The sequence below is a fragment of the Emys orbicularis genome, chromosome 1 (genome assembly GCF_028017835.1).
Source record: "Emys orbicularis isolate rEmyOrb1 chromosome 1, rEmyOrb1.hap1, whole genome shotgun sequence".
Lineage (NCBI taxonomy): Eukaryota > Metazoa > Chordata > Testudines > Emydidae > Emys > Emys orbicularis.
Genome location: NC_088683.1, coordinates 316,934,732 through 316,948,911, shown reverse-complemented (window position 1 = coordinate 316,948,911; position 14,180 = coordinate 316,934,732). Strand labels below are relative to the sequence as shown.

General features: G+C 38.8%; 1 protein-coding gene across 1 annotated transcript in view; it reads right to left on the bottom strand.

Annotated features, from left to right (window-relative positions):
• Positions 1-14,180, bottom strand: part of SUPT20H (SPT20 homolog, SAGA complex component) — a 58,419-nt gene that overhangs the window by 8,273 nt on the left and 35,966 nt on the right. The window contains exons 14-21 of the mRNA XM_065418417.1: positions 13,923-14,080; positions 11,758-11,790; positions 10,413-10,530; positions 7,891-7,999; positions 7,481-7,639; positions 5,382-5,451; positions 3,630-3,784; positions 497-552 (exon numbers count right to left, since the gene is read on the bottom strand). Coding sequence (XP_065274489.1) covers positions 497-552; positions 3,630-3,784; positions 5,382-5,451; positions 7,481-7,639; positions 7,891-7,999; positions 10,413-10,530; positions 11,758-11,790; positions 13,923-14,080 — 858 coding nt within the window. The remainder of the gene's footprint in view (positions 1-496; positions 553-3,629; positions 3,785-5,381; positions 5,452-7,480; positions 7,640-7,890; positions 8,000-10,412; positions 10,531-11,757; positions 11,791-13,922; positions 14,081-14,180) is intronic.

Sequence of the window (14,180 nt, the reverse complement as noted above, 5' to 3'; positions counted from 1 at the left end):
CATCGTTCTTAAGACCTATGCTGGTTAATTTACAGGGGATTTCTATTGCACTGTTAATTTTGCAGTTTTCAAACAATCATAACTAAAAATGAAAACAACTACTTTTCAGTGAAAGCAAAAGCAAAGGCTTAAAAATTGATTTTTTTTTTTAATGCAATTAGCCACTTGAATTCAAGTTTCAAATTTCACTATTTCTACAGCTTATTTTATGTCATTCAAGACTGGTTGATTTGTTAGTGGGGGAAGGATGGCCTCAGGTTTGCTGTTTTATAGACTGATTTTAGTTATCGTTTAAGGCACCTATTCTCTTAGCACAGACCTTTTCTTGTCTTATGCATTCAAATTAAAATAATAAAATGAAACATTTTCAATAAATGGCATGTCTCGGAACACCTGGCTCCAAGGAGCTGGAGGTCTATGTGACCAAAAGCACTAATCAACACATCTATATAGAATTATGCAAACAATTATTAATGTGTCCAAATACATTAATTACCTGTAGTAGATTTAAGGGCCGAAGACCTGAAGCATTTTTTAAACCAAAAGGGCTGCCTGTTAATTAAAAGTAGGCAACCATTACTTAGTTAGATGCACATCATCAAATCAAATACATCACACCACACCATGCCAATGGGATTATTTCTAAATAATCCAAGCTTGCAGCATGGGAAGGTTAAGTTTTATACTTTAGCAGAATATTGTATTTTATCTGTAGAACTGTAAATTGCACGATTATCCAGATGCAGCTCAGGGGAACAGACTGATTAGAAAGGAAGTTCTACCAGTATTAAACATGGTACATTGCAAACTACTACTGTGTTTGGACAAGATAAAGTATGCAGAGAGCATCCTCCCAGATGTTCTGTAGTTCTTCCTCTATTTTTAAAATACATTACAGTTTGCATCCCACACATGGACATGTCTGGAATCCCAATGAAACAGCAGTTACTGATAGCTGCATTAGAGAAAGGAAAATATTGAAATGCTGCAAATTATAATGGCTTTTTTTGAAGATCTCCAAGTCCAGAAGCATTTCTGAGAGGATAAACATCTAACAAACATTAGGTGTTTTTCTGTCCTGTTTTCAAAAAGGTTGGAGCCTAAGAACTTAAACACTTCTAATTTATGAATGTTGAAGCATATTGATTTCTACCGTAATATTTTATGGCAGTTAAGAAGCTAAAAACATACCTAGATTAAAACACAGTCTAGTAAAAGAATAAGGGCCTGAAGCACTGAAGTGTGGGTCCTCTTCCTAAATTCTGGGATGTTTTCATATTTTACTTTTCTTCTAGTAGTGATGATTGCCATAGTCACTTCTGAACTTGCAACGTAACCTACCTCAGAAACTCCCCCTGATGGGTGATCCAAATGTATAACCAGATATATAATACATCTCCCTAACCTAACCTAGGGTTGCCAGGTGTCCAGTTTTCGACTGGAACGCCCGGTCAAAAAGGGACCCTGGTGACTCCAGTCAGCACCGCGGAGCTAAGGCAGGCTTCCTGCCTGCCGTAGCGCCGCGCGGCTCCCGGAAGCAGAGGCATGTCCCCTAGGCGTAGAGGCAGCGAGGGGCTCCTTGCACTGCCCCCACTCCAAGCACCTGCTCCTCAGCGCCCACTAGCCAGGAACCGCGGCCAATGGGAGCTGCGAGGGCGGTGCCTGAGGGCGGGCTGCACGCAGAGCTACCTGGCCACACCTTGGCGTAGGAGCCAGAGGGGGGACATTCCGCTGCTTCCGGGAGTCACCTGAGGTAAGCGCCGCCCGAAGCCTGCACCCGCTCCTGTGCCTCAACCCCCTGTCCCAGCCCTGATCCCCCTCCCACCCTCCGTACCCCTCAATCCCAGCCCAGAGCACCCTCCTGCACCCTTAACCTCTCATCCCCAGCCCCCGCACCCCCAACCAGAGCCCTCACTCCCGGCGCCCCAACTCCCTGCCCTGATCCCCCTCCTGCCCTCCAAACTCCTCATCCCAGCCCGGAGCACCCTCCTACACACCAAACCCCTTATCCCCAGCCCCACCTCAGAACCTGCACCCCCAGTCAGAGCCCTCACATCCCCCTGCACTAGCCTGGAGCCCCCTCCCGCACTCCGAACCCTGCAGCCCCAGCCCAGTGCCCCCTCCCGCACCCTGAACTCCTCATTTCTGGCCCCACCCTGGAGCCCGCACCCCCAGCCAGAGCCCTCACTCCTCCCGCACCCCAACCCCTGGAGCCAGCCTGGTGAAAATGAGTGAGTGACTGAGGGTGGGGAGAGCAAGCGACAGAGGGAGGGGGGATGGAGCAGGGGCATGGCCTTGAAGAAGGGTTGGGGCCTCGGATGAGGGGCAGGGCAAGAGTATTCGTTTTTGTGCGAGTAGAAAGTTAGCAACCCTAACCTAGCCCCTTAAAATAACTACTTCAGACACACTCAACCTCAGCTGACCTGGGGACTAAGAATGTAGAGATCATCCCCAAATTCAGTGAGGCCTACATCCTAAAGGGACTTAGGTGCCAGCGGCTCAGATTTAGGTGCCACTGCAATCTACAACACCAGCCCCCCTCAGCTGCCATCTAAACGTAAAAGTTGCCTAGGCATCTAAGTTTCTGCCTCTGGTCATGCGCACCTCACATATGTTGCACACCTCTGCCCCAATGTGATCTGCAAGCCAGGAAAAGAGAGGCAAGCAAATGCCTATCTTGCCTTTGGGCCTGATCCAAACATACTCAGAACACACCTGCCGGATCAGGCTCCATTCAAAATCCAGCAGTGGCAGGGCCACCTCACTTATAACTTCTAACACAGTCGTCTGAGCACTCACCTGGATGTGGGAGACCTAGGTTCATTCTCCCCTCTGCCTGAGGGCTAGAAAAGATTTGAACACGGGTTTCCCACCTCTCAGGAGAGTGCTCGAACCGCTGAGCTGTTTTATTCTGATGTGGGCTCACCCTCAGTCTCTCCAGTTGAGGCTGTTCACTTTGGATAAATAGTCATTGGGCCAGAGAGAGAATGACTCTACAGCCTGGCAGATAGCACACTTACCTGGGTCCAGTCCCCATGCTCCAATGACTTTATAATTATTCATCCACAGTGAAACAGCTTTGACAGGAGAGACTAAGGCAGACCCATAGCAGAAGGTCCCAAAACCTAGTGGTTAAGGACATGGAAGACCCCTCTTCAAATCCTTTCTCCCCATCAGTTGGGATAGGAATTGAACCTGGTTCTCCCACATTCGGGATGAGTGCGGTCTCCACTGGGCTACCACCTCTTCCTCTCTCTAGGGAGGGGTTTAAGACAAACTCCTCTCATCAGAATCTCCCATTGGCTAGTTAGGCAGCTCCCCATCTAGTATGCTGGCTTTTGTGGATCCCATTCTTAGGCACTTATTTCCCCCCCCTTCATTGCATAGGGAGTCTAGGTGCCTAACTTAGCCCTTGTGGATGCCAATGTTGTTCTTGTGATTTTCTAGGCACCTGAGTGTTGCAATGCCTAAGTCCCTTTGTGGATTCAAGCCTGAATGTACACACTATCCATTCACTGGCGCACACAAATTCTTGTTGAACTCTTCTGCCCACTGTGGTTAAAGGGCTCTTGCTATTTAACCTGATCTGAATGTTCCTCATGACAGCTTTTTAGCTGATTCATACTAACCTGCTTGAGAGGCAGACTGCATTGCAGCTGGCAGTGCACTTGGCACCAGACCTCCTGATGGTAAAATGCCACTCAGATTTATACCTGCAGGGGTTATGGCACCAGTATTACACCCCAGCATGGGGTTTGAGCCACTCATCAATGTCTGTGCTCCACTGTAGAATAGGAAAGAAAACACATTAAATCCAAGTGGCACAAATGTGTGTGAACAACTAGATTTTTGCCTTCCAGTCTTTAACAACACAATCAACAGTTCACTCTAAATAAGGTTATATTTAAGGTGACCGATCAGAACAACATTTATAGTCACCCTATTGATTAATTCATCACAAACTAACATTAAATGAATGTTACAGCTGAGTGTGAAACCTGCTACGTGTTCTCCACAACCCAGACATTTAGAAAAACACATAAAGGAGTATCATAAAGTACCTAGGATTTGGAATATATAGGTCCATATCCTACCCTCCTTCTGTGTACACAACTCACTGTGATATCAATCATCACAGGAAGAATAAAGTGTACAGGTTCTTTTATTCTAAGCCTGCAGTGTTTCCAAATACAAAGACTAACACAACCTTAAATACAGCAGCACTGACAGGACATAAAAGCTGGAGAGTAGGCTCATGTTTTCCTTCAGCAACTTGAAAAAATCTGTTTAATGGATTTGGAGTAATGAGTTGCTGCTGGAGAGTTCAGATGAGTAATTCACACATCTGACATCATTAGGGTGCACTCTGTGTTTTACACAGCAGATAGCAAAAGCAACTTTAAGTTAATAGAAATCTACCTTGGTAATAACAGAATAAATTCCACTGTTGGCAGAAGTGCTTTTAAAAAATACAGAATAATATTTAAGTCTCAGAATAAGTGTAAAAATGCTTAATAAAGTTAAGTACTCATAAATCAGATTCACTGACATTCCATTTAATAGGCAACAGGTTTAAAACAAACAAAAAGAAGTATTTTTTCACACAACGCACAGTCAACCTGTTGAACTCTTTGCCAGAGGATGTTGTGAAAGCCAAGACTATAACAGTGTTCAAAAAAGAACTAGATAAATTTATGGAGGATAGGTCCATCAATGGCTATTAGCCAGGATGGGCAGGGATGATATCCCTACCCTCTGTTTGCCAGAAGCTGGGAATGGGCGACAGGGAATGGATCACGTGATGATTACCTGTTCTCTTCATTTCCTCTGGGGCACCTGGCATTGACCACTGTCGGAAGACAGGATACTGGGCTAGATGGACCTTTGGTCTGACCCAGTATGGCCATTCTTAAGTTCTTATTATAAACATTTTACACAGAGTGTTTCACTCACAGGGGCTTTTACACAGAATTTTGTCTGATTATTTTTAATTTGGAATGGTTTGCATATTCCATCTCCTCTCTCGTAATGATTAATAAAAAGATAACATTCAACTGGAAAAATTGTAAGAACAAAATCTCAAGAGCTATCATAGTTTTTGTAGCTAGGTAAGCTCTAGTGTAATTAAACCCTATACATCTTAAAAACTCAAAGTACACAGTTCAGTGGTTCTCATTCAACTTCATCAGCATTCAAATACTGGGTTTCTTCTGTTTGAACACCTCATAAAACTGCATTAACTGATTTATGCCATTACATGGTGAAATGATACATTTCCGTTGGACATTTTGAATAAAACCTGGCTTAATGAATATTGAACATTTCTGTAAATCAACATAAGGCAGGTTGTTAAGAAGCCATTAAAAATAAAGTGAACTTACCACACAGAGCCCACTACATTGATGAAGTTAAGTCCTGCAGGGTTTGCCATGACCTGGGTGGAGGTGGTTCCTGTAGTAATGGATGTTACCATGGTGGAAAGAGGAATGGTCATTACAGGCAATGCCTGGCTCAGAGACATTTGCTGCTGAGCAAACGGGGTTAACAAAGTGGGCTGAGGGGTGAAGCCTGAATCTTGGGGAGTAGGGGTGGCAGAAGGGGTAATAGGAGTTGAGCTCTGAGCGTCAGGAGGGTGTGGGGTCGATGAAGGGGTGTTGGTTGGAGTAGGAGTAGATGGTTTAGGAGTTCCAGACCCTGCTCATTGAGAAAAATAAAAAGTGCTAGTTTGTTATAAAAGGCCAGTCCTTTTGTAAAATAAGGTTAATGGAATCTTATTTAGCACTGACAATTTGTTCCAGTTTTTTAAAGCAGTAAACTGCAAGTGTTAATTTCTACCCATGACACACGAGTGTTGCTGCACTCGCTCATTATTAAAGATGCAGTATATCACACAGAAACCCCATTGCCATGCTTAACTCTTTAACCAAAACATAAATTTGTATCGTCCATTAAGCCCTTTTAAAATGTATAGTGCACTAAATCATGACTGTTGGAAATATTTTTAAGTCAATGTAGTACAATTTTTCTGAGTGACCATTTTAACCCAGTTAATGGTTTTGGTTCTAAAATGTCAAATATATAGGCTGTATGTACTGTCTGTATAACAGCATCATGCTAAAACATATGGAAAACAGATTCAACAAAGAACAGACAGTTTCAGTGATCAAATGGGGTCAAAGGTAACCATCTAAATTCTATTAAATAGATATCGATAACTGTATTTGCCAGATTTCAGTCAAATCACAAAAGAGAAAATAAAGTAAATGCTTTTTGCAGGAGATAATACTGCATCTTTAAAAGTTACTGTGTAATTCCTTCTGCTTAAATGTAGAATGTATAGATAAATTTGTTGTGACTGCAGTATGCACAGTTTAACAATAGAAAAAACAAAAAACAGAAAAAGTAAAAAAAACCAAAAGCTCTTGAGGTGTTCTCTTTTTTAGCTTTCATGTCCTGCAGAAAGAAAGGAAAGAAATGTGAATGTCCAAAAGCTGTGACCAGAGCTTTACTTACAGTAACAACTGTGTGCAGTAGATTTACATAATCCATACCAGCAACATAAAAAGGTGTGAATAGAACTGTTAGAAAATTTACAAAATCTTTCTTATGTTTTTCTTTGTGCAAAACAAGAAGGCAGAAAAATTACACCTTTTGAGCTATTCAGAAGATTTTAAACTATTTAATGCAAAAAACATAGTATATCACTGTGCAGCATACGGAAATGTTCAGTGTGCAATTATTCATAAAAAAATGGAAAACTATAGCTGTGGTTTCTTTCGCTGTACAAATATGTTCATGAAAGGCCTCAAGACGCATATTTTAAAAATTGTTTATGATCTATAATTACAATAATCCTGTCGTTAATTAAAAAAAATCAAACTTAGATGTCACTCATTTTAGAAAATTACATTTTAACACCTTACATTATGGTGCTATAATAATCATTATTACACTTTAGTAATCAGCAATGATTTGTAAAACAGTGTTGGAGTGTTTTAAAAAATCATCTCATAGTTTATTGTATCGCCACCTTGGGACTGATCAGGTTATATACATACATAGAGATACAACTGTACCAGCTCCTATGACATTTAAAAAGAATCAGTTGCTTAAATTATGTAAATGCAAATTGGTCTCATATACTGTTATTTTTACACTGGAGGAAAGAACCACACTTTGGAATCTTATATTGTCACATTAGCTATCAGGCTTTTTAAAAAAAGAGAATCATACTGGTCGCATAAAATGTATTAAAACGTATACACAAAGGGTGCATACATATATATACAGAAAAACAAACACAATTACAGTAAACATAAAATACATACAGTCAACAAGAGACCTGCCTGAAGCTTTGCACAACTTATACAATTTAGAGTACACTGTACATTTAAGTTTCACCATTCCACTGGTTAAGTTTATCTCAAGAAGCATTATGCAAAAGCCTAAGATTTAATGGAGAATTTAGTTCGTGACTCACTTTGTGAAGAGCTCGCAGGAGACATGGCAGCTGGAGAAAGCATGCTAACTTGACTAAGATCCATAGATTGTTTCCGAGAAAGACTGGGAGGCTTAGAAGAAGGAGGAGGAGTTGGGGATTTTAGGTGGCCACTTGACTGCTGTGGACTAAAAATATTACCTGAAAAAGCACAATTAACACACGTTATGGTTCTGTGGAGGGATGTTAGTCAGAATATTTTCCATTATATACATCCTTGAACAATACTGTTTAATCAGAAAGCAGTAAGATCAGCTTTGAAAAACGCTCTCCATGACCTATAGAGGTAAAGTTTTTCCATTATATTTAAAGTTATTACATTAAGTAGTTAAACCTCACACTTCAAAATAAGGGAAACAGACAGAAGGAGGGAGAGGATAAAAAGTATTTACCTGAAGAACTACTTCCTGAACTTGAAGGTAGTTTGATGGGAGGAGGTCGATGTTTTACACCTTTCCCCAATACTGAAGACTGCACGGACCCTGATAGACTCTCTGGCTGCTAAGAAGAAACAGAAATTCAAGATATATTAGCCCAATCTGAGATCACATCATACATGCTAGAAATAAGTAACTATTAAATTAAAGCATTTCTATTGGAATTCTAAAGTAAAGCAATTTTCAGGAAGTGGTCTCCCTTTGTGGGAGACATTAGAAACACAATCTGTGATCCTTTTCAGATGCAGTTTTTTCCAGGAGAGGCCTCCAAACCGGTGGCAAAATTAAAATAAAACAAACTATGGGAATTATATTGCTTCATTCCCTATCCTGAATTCATTGCTAATGACATCCCAGGAATAGAAGAATGACAGACATATTCTTGAAAGAAAGGAAAACTTGGTCTTACCGATAAATTTGTCTGTCAATCCTGACCCACTCGGGATTCAGGGTACAGAATCAGAGTATGGGAACAGGAATATAAATACTTGGTGAAATCCTGGCTCCACTGAAATTGATGGAAGTTTTGCCATGATTGCACCATTATATTTAGAATGAAGGTGTTCTGCTTTTTGTTTTACCAATTATGAACAGAATTTTTTAAGATGAATTAATAAAGTTCAAGTATTGCCTTACAGCTATTCAAATATGTAGTCCTGAATTACAAATGGCAGGCTACCTAGAAGTTGGCTGTAATTGCCTCTAGATCCATGCAACTACTAGTTCAGATTGTCAGACAATCTGTTTCAGGGAAAATAAATTTACAGGTAAAGGCCAAATATTTAATTTACATGCATGGAGTATAAATTCAGAATAAAAGAAGTATTATAAACATAGTGTCTGTGCTTTCAGGTTCAGGGAGATGACAGAACACACAGAAGACAATATCAGATATACAACTTCAAAAACTCAATTTATTATTTGCATATTTATTTTTATTATTCTTAATAAAATTAGTGCTTGATATTTTCCCTCCCTGTCAAAGGAGTCAAAAGACTGTGACAGAGGAAATTAAGTCAGCCTTCATCAGTGCCCTAGAAAAAACACCTGGTTAACTTTAACAATAAAATTAACCACATCACTAAAAAAAGTTAGAAGAGTAATTTCAAAAGTTTTCTTAGCTGAATTATGGTTCCTCTGAAGTTCTTTTCAAGTTGGGCACACATGCTAAGAGCTGATGCTTAGCTCTTTGTATTTTACAGAGTATACAATTCTGTGGTCTTTAATGGCTCTGAAAAGCAAACAGACACTATTCTCCTTTTATGCGCTTCTATTTTTTTCTTTAAAAATCCTTTAAGTTCCTGTTGATGATAACCCTAAAGACTTAGTTTTTATTTTTACTTTTTCAAACTCTTTTCTTCACTACTCAAGATAACTGCTTTACCATCCATAGAGGATTAGATAGTCAAAAAAGAAGGTGATCCGTTGCTTCCTTGCTATGACTCTGCTGACTCCGGCAGAACTTTGTTCATGGCTAACAAACTGGACAGCTTTATCTATTTAAAAAGAAGGGATGCCATAGGGGAGAACATAGATAGCCAGGAGGAAAGGACCAGCAAAGCAGCAAATGCTAGCTGAGGTAAAAAAAAGAACTAGAGTAGTGGGATCAATCTAAAATGTTCAGCAGAGATAACAAAACAGATGGCCTGATGGGTCCATCAGCACCAAACTTTCAGCTACAGGAATTCCTGCCAGACATGCAGAGGAATACACTCCAAGAGCATGTATCCCTTAGAACAGGGGTAGGCAACCTCTGGCACACGTGCTGAAGGCGGCACGCGAGCTGATTTTCAGTGGCACTCACACTGCCCGGGTCCTGGCCACCGGTCCGGGGGGCTCTGCATTTTAATTTAATTTTAAATGAAGCTTCTTAAACATTTTAAAAACCTTATTTACTTTTCATAAAACAATAGTTTAGTTATATATTCTAGACTTAGAGAAAGAGACCTTCTAAAAACATTAAAATGTATTACTGGCACGCAAAACCTTAAATTAGAGTGAATAAATAAAGACTCGGCACACTACTTCTGAAAGGTTGCCGACCCCCTGCCTTAGAAGGATGTTGTCATTTTGAAATCTAATAAAAAAAACCTCCAAACCATTTTTATGAAGAGTTAACAGTTCAGGCACTACGCCTGCCTCCAAGTTCCCTTGCCAATTTTTAGATTGGTTTTAGAACTGTATTTAAAAATGCTTTTCTCTGCTCTGCTGCTGTATGAAAGACCTAGATAAACTGAAAAATGGACTATAGCAAAACAATGAAACTGACTATACATAGCATTATCAAAGACACAACATTTAAAAAAAAAAGAAAAATCTGAGAAAAGCATTTTTCTCTAATCTCTTCCATTACAGACTTGTAATAATAGTAGGTTTAAAAACTTCAGACAGATGTTTGTCCTTTGAGTCCCTTTAGGGAACTGTAATTACTCAAAAAGCAATTGTAAATGTAAGAAAGAAACATTGAGCAAACTCACTTCCATTTCCTTCCCTGGAGAAAGATGACTTAGGTTGACTGATCCACCTGAATTATGAACCATCTTCACTGGACATTTAGCTTCACTTTGAACTAGTTCCTGGTATTGGTTCACTACCCTGAAATACACCACTAAAGACTTCAGCACAGGATTTGAAAAAGCATTAACAATTTTGCACTATTTTTAACATTATACTGTTTGTTCTAGATGTAGATTAACTTTATTATATTCTAAATTTTCTTTGCCTACTTACTACTGTTTCACTATTCTGAAATGCAAACTGCAAGCACTTAGATAAAATGGTTTGAATTGTGATTCGGTTTTACTTTAAACTTCAGTAAATTGATCTGCAACATAACAACATTGTATAGAAATATGAACTCCCTTACAGAGACAGCTGATAGAAAAAATTAAAATATTGTGGTATCAGTTTGAAGAATAAAATATCCACTTGTGTGGAGCAGTGCTTCTCAACCAGTGGGTTGCGATCCCCAGTGAGGACACCAAAGGCAATCAGGGCTGTTGCGAGCCACTGAAAATCCCATTACACTCTAAAGCAAAGACAATCTCTCTCCAGTATTGCCATGACACCCTTACCCCTCAAGGTCAAGTATTCGGTCAGTCTCTTGAAACACAAATAAATTATATAGGCTTATCATTGTTACATTTTTCACTCCTACTTTTATAATAAATGTAAGGGGGTTGTGAAATGTTTTGACTTTGAACTAGGGGTTACCATCCTGAAAAGGTTTAGAAACATAAGTCTGGAGAAATCCACTGAGTATGGGAGAAGTCTACTTTATGTTTTATAATGAACCACAGCAGACAACCGTAAACCTTCTATAGCTAAAATATATTGGGGGGACTATTTTTCTTCTTGCTCTCGGAGTGATGGAATACTTATCACAATGCTAAATCAATATTGCCTGAATAAAAAATATTCAACTGAGAAGAAGTTTGACACTACAGTTAAAGTTCAAAAGAACCACTCTCTTTAAAGCTATACTTGATAGCAAATTTACTTGTACAAAGTCTCACAGCCAAACTCTTCTCTTGAATGCTCTCACCAGACTAGTGCTGATGGGTTCATCCAAAGGCATAGTATGGTCTTCAGAATTTAACAGAAAAATGGGACAAGGTGTGTGGAGTTACTCTCTTTCTCCCACCCTTCCCACAAATGTAAAGTGCAAGAGATGCAACGTTTTTAATCTTGTTGCAGATCTTGACTGTTTCTATTTAATATCCATGTCACATGCCATTACTTCCATAGTAATGAAAGTAAGGTACATTATGGCTGAAAGGGACAAACTCGGGCTGTAAAAAAAGAAAGATATGAACTACTTACCTTTCAGCATCAGTCTTGGAACCAATAAGGAACCTAAATGTAAAACATAAAACAATGTAGTTATTATTTTTGGAATTCAAAAGCTTTTCTCAAAGATCACAACTCTGAAAAACAGCAAAGAAACCACTCTCTTTTGGAACGGGACTCTCTGCTGCCAGCTAATTGATGAGAACAGTTAACACTTAAGTCTTACTTGGTGGGCTGGAGACTTCTGAAAGTATAAAACACTAACCCTGCTTCATAATCACTAATACAATATATTTAGAGGGACACAATTAAGGTTGACAAGGATTTGTGGGTTTTATTGTGATACCGTCCCTTTAAAAGTGAATCTACACCAATGTAAAAGACAAAATAATACCAGTTTTATATACCTAAAAACAGGAAGTGGCAGTTTGCTATAGATTCTATGCTGTTAAAAGTAGCATTGCATATTGTTTGTATTAAGCACTATGGCATTATATATTTGGTTTACCATTTAGTAAACAAATGTAACAATTTGCTCGTATAAGGAAAAAATGTAAGAGCTCCAGCAATTAGCTATTCATATTGCTAAGAAAGAAGGATTCAGTCTGAAGTAAATATATTTTAAAAATAGAACATGAAATCTGTTTCACTAATATCATTTTAATGTAATACCCATACCCCTTAAAGGAAGTTTTTTGGTCCAATTCAGACCAATTTAGGAAATTAGCATGGAAATTATAACCAATATAAATCAAGGATTACAGATCTCCCAGGTTTTTCCCAGTAATCTACTATTTTTTCTCTCTTTGTACAGTTCTCCTGGGAAATATGACCAATCTATTGCTTCTTCTGGCTCATGCAGATTCATGGTGTGGAGAGGATTTCAGATGCAATGAGAGTGTGGTTTGGGTGTAGTCAAGAAACACCAAAGCACTAGAATGTTAAAAGAAAGGTTTAGTTTTCCTGATTTCTCATTATTTATCTTTCCCAATCATGCTTTCTCACAAGATGTAGCTCTAAATAAATATTTCTTGTTTGTTAATCACGTTCACATTTTACTGAAAAATTTATCTCATTCCATTCAGATTAAAAATTTGCAATGAGAATTGTTAGGGTTACTTCAGAATTATTCATGTTGTTTCCATGGATTCAAAAAGCAAACTACTTTACAGGAAAATAAGGGGAATACATTTTTTGCATCCCTGACTTTTGAGGCTGGAATTTTCAAAGGCACCTAAGAGACTTAGGGAACCAAATCCGAATAAATTCTTAACACTGTGCACCAAACTGGTATTTTCAAAGGAGCCAATTTCAATCAAAAATTCTCTTAGGTGCCTTTGAAAATTCCAGTTCCAGTGCACAACCTTTAGTGACTTCTTAAGATTAGCACAGAGCTCTATCAAATAAATGGGCATAGATGGAGACAAGGGTTAAAAATAACTAAAACTTGGCAGTATGAAATGGTTAAAATTAAAAAGTAATAGAGAAGGATTAAACACTAGGTAACTATACAAAATAGTAGCAGTTAACAAAACCTGATCATGCTAGCTGCTTTGTGCAAGTGGGCAGACCCTTACATCCCATTGAAATCAATGGAAATCTGCGCAGGTGCAGGGGCAAAGTATCCAGAGCACCTTGCAAGATTGGAGCCTAAAATAAGAACTAACAACGGGTAGGTAAAGGGACAGCTGCAGCCAGCTATATATAGTCAATATATTTTAAAACAGAATTATGAACATATGTACCAGTCATCATCCTTGTTCGTGATTGTAAACTCTTTGGATAAAGGACTGTGTCCCTTCCTATATGTTTGTACAGTGCCAGACACATTTTCAGCACGACCATAATGTAAGTACTGAAAATAGGAACACCACTGGAAATGTGTCATGGAAATGTCTTCAATTGTCCCTCCAAATTGAGATTTTGTTCCAATATAACTTTAATGTGGGAAGATATGAGATTCTTGTGGTTGTATCTGAATTTATGCATTACACAAGTTACTACTTTTCTTTTTAAGATGACATTGGCACATGTAGGTTAGATATTTTTAAATTTCTGAAATGAAATCCTTAAACCACATTTTGAGTTTTCTAGTGTAATTAGGTACACATTTGTCAGTATGATCTAAGCAGGTAAATACGTCTGGTTTTCCCTCAATTATCATAGAATAGACCTTTTTAAATATACACGCTACTTACTGTGATGGAGTTACTGGGCTGTCATTCTCCTCACTGCCTTTGAACGTCTGTATTTTACCATAGTACAGCGGATTACCAAGGGACTGAAAAATGGTCAGTTTTGTTTTCTGAAGTTGATTACCAACTTCACATTCAAACACATAATCATCTCTTATCTCCTAAAAGACAGAACGACATTATACGTAGAATCTTTTCAAAAACAAGTCAACAGAAAAGGCTGATCAATATATGTCAGAAGTCTACAAAATACAAATTGCA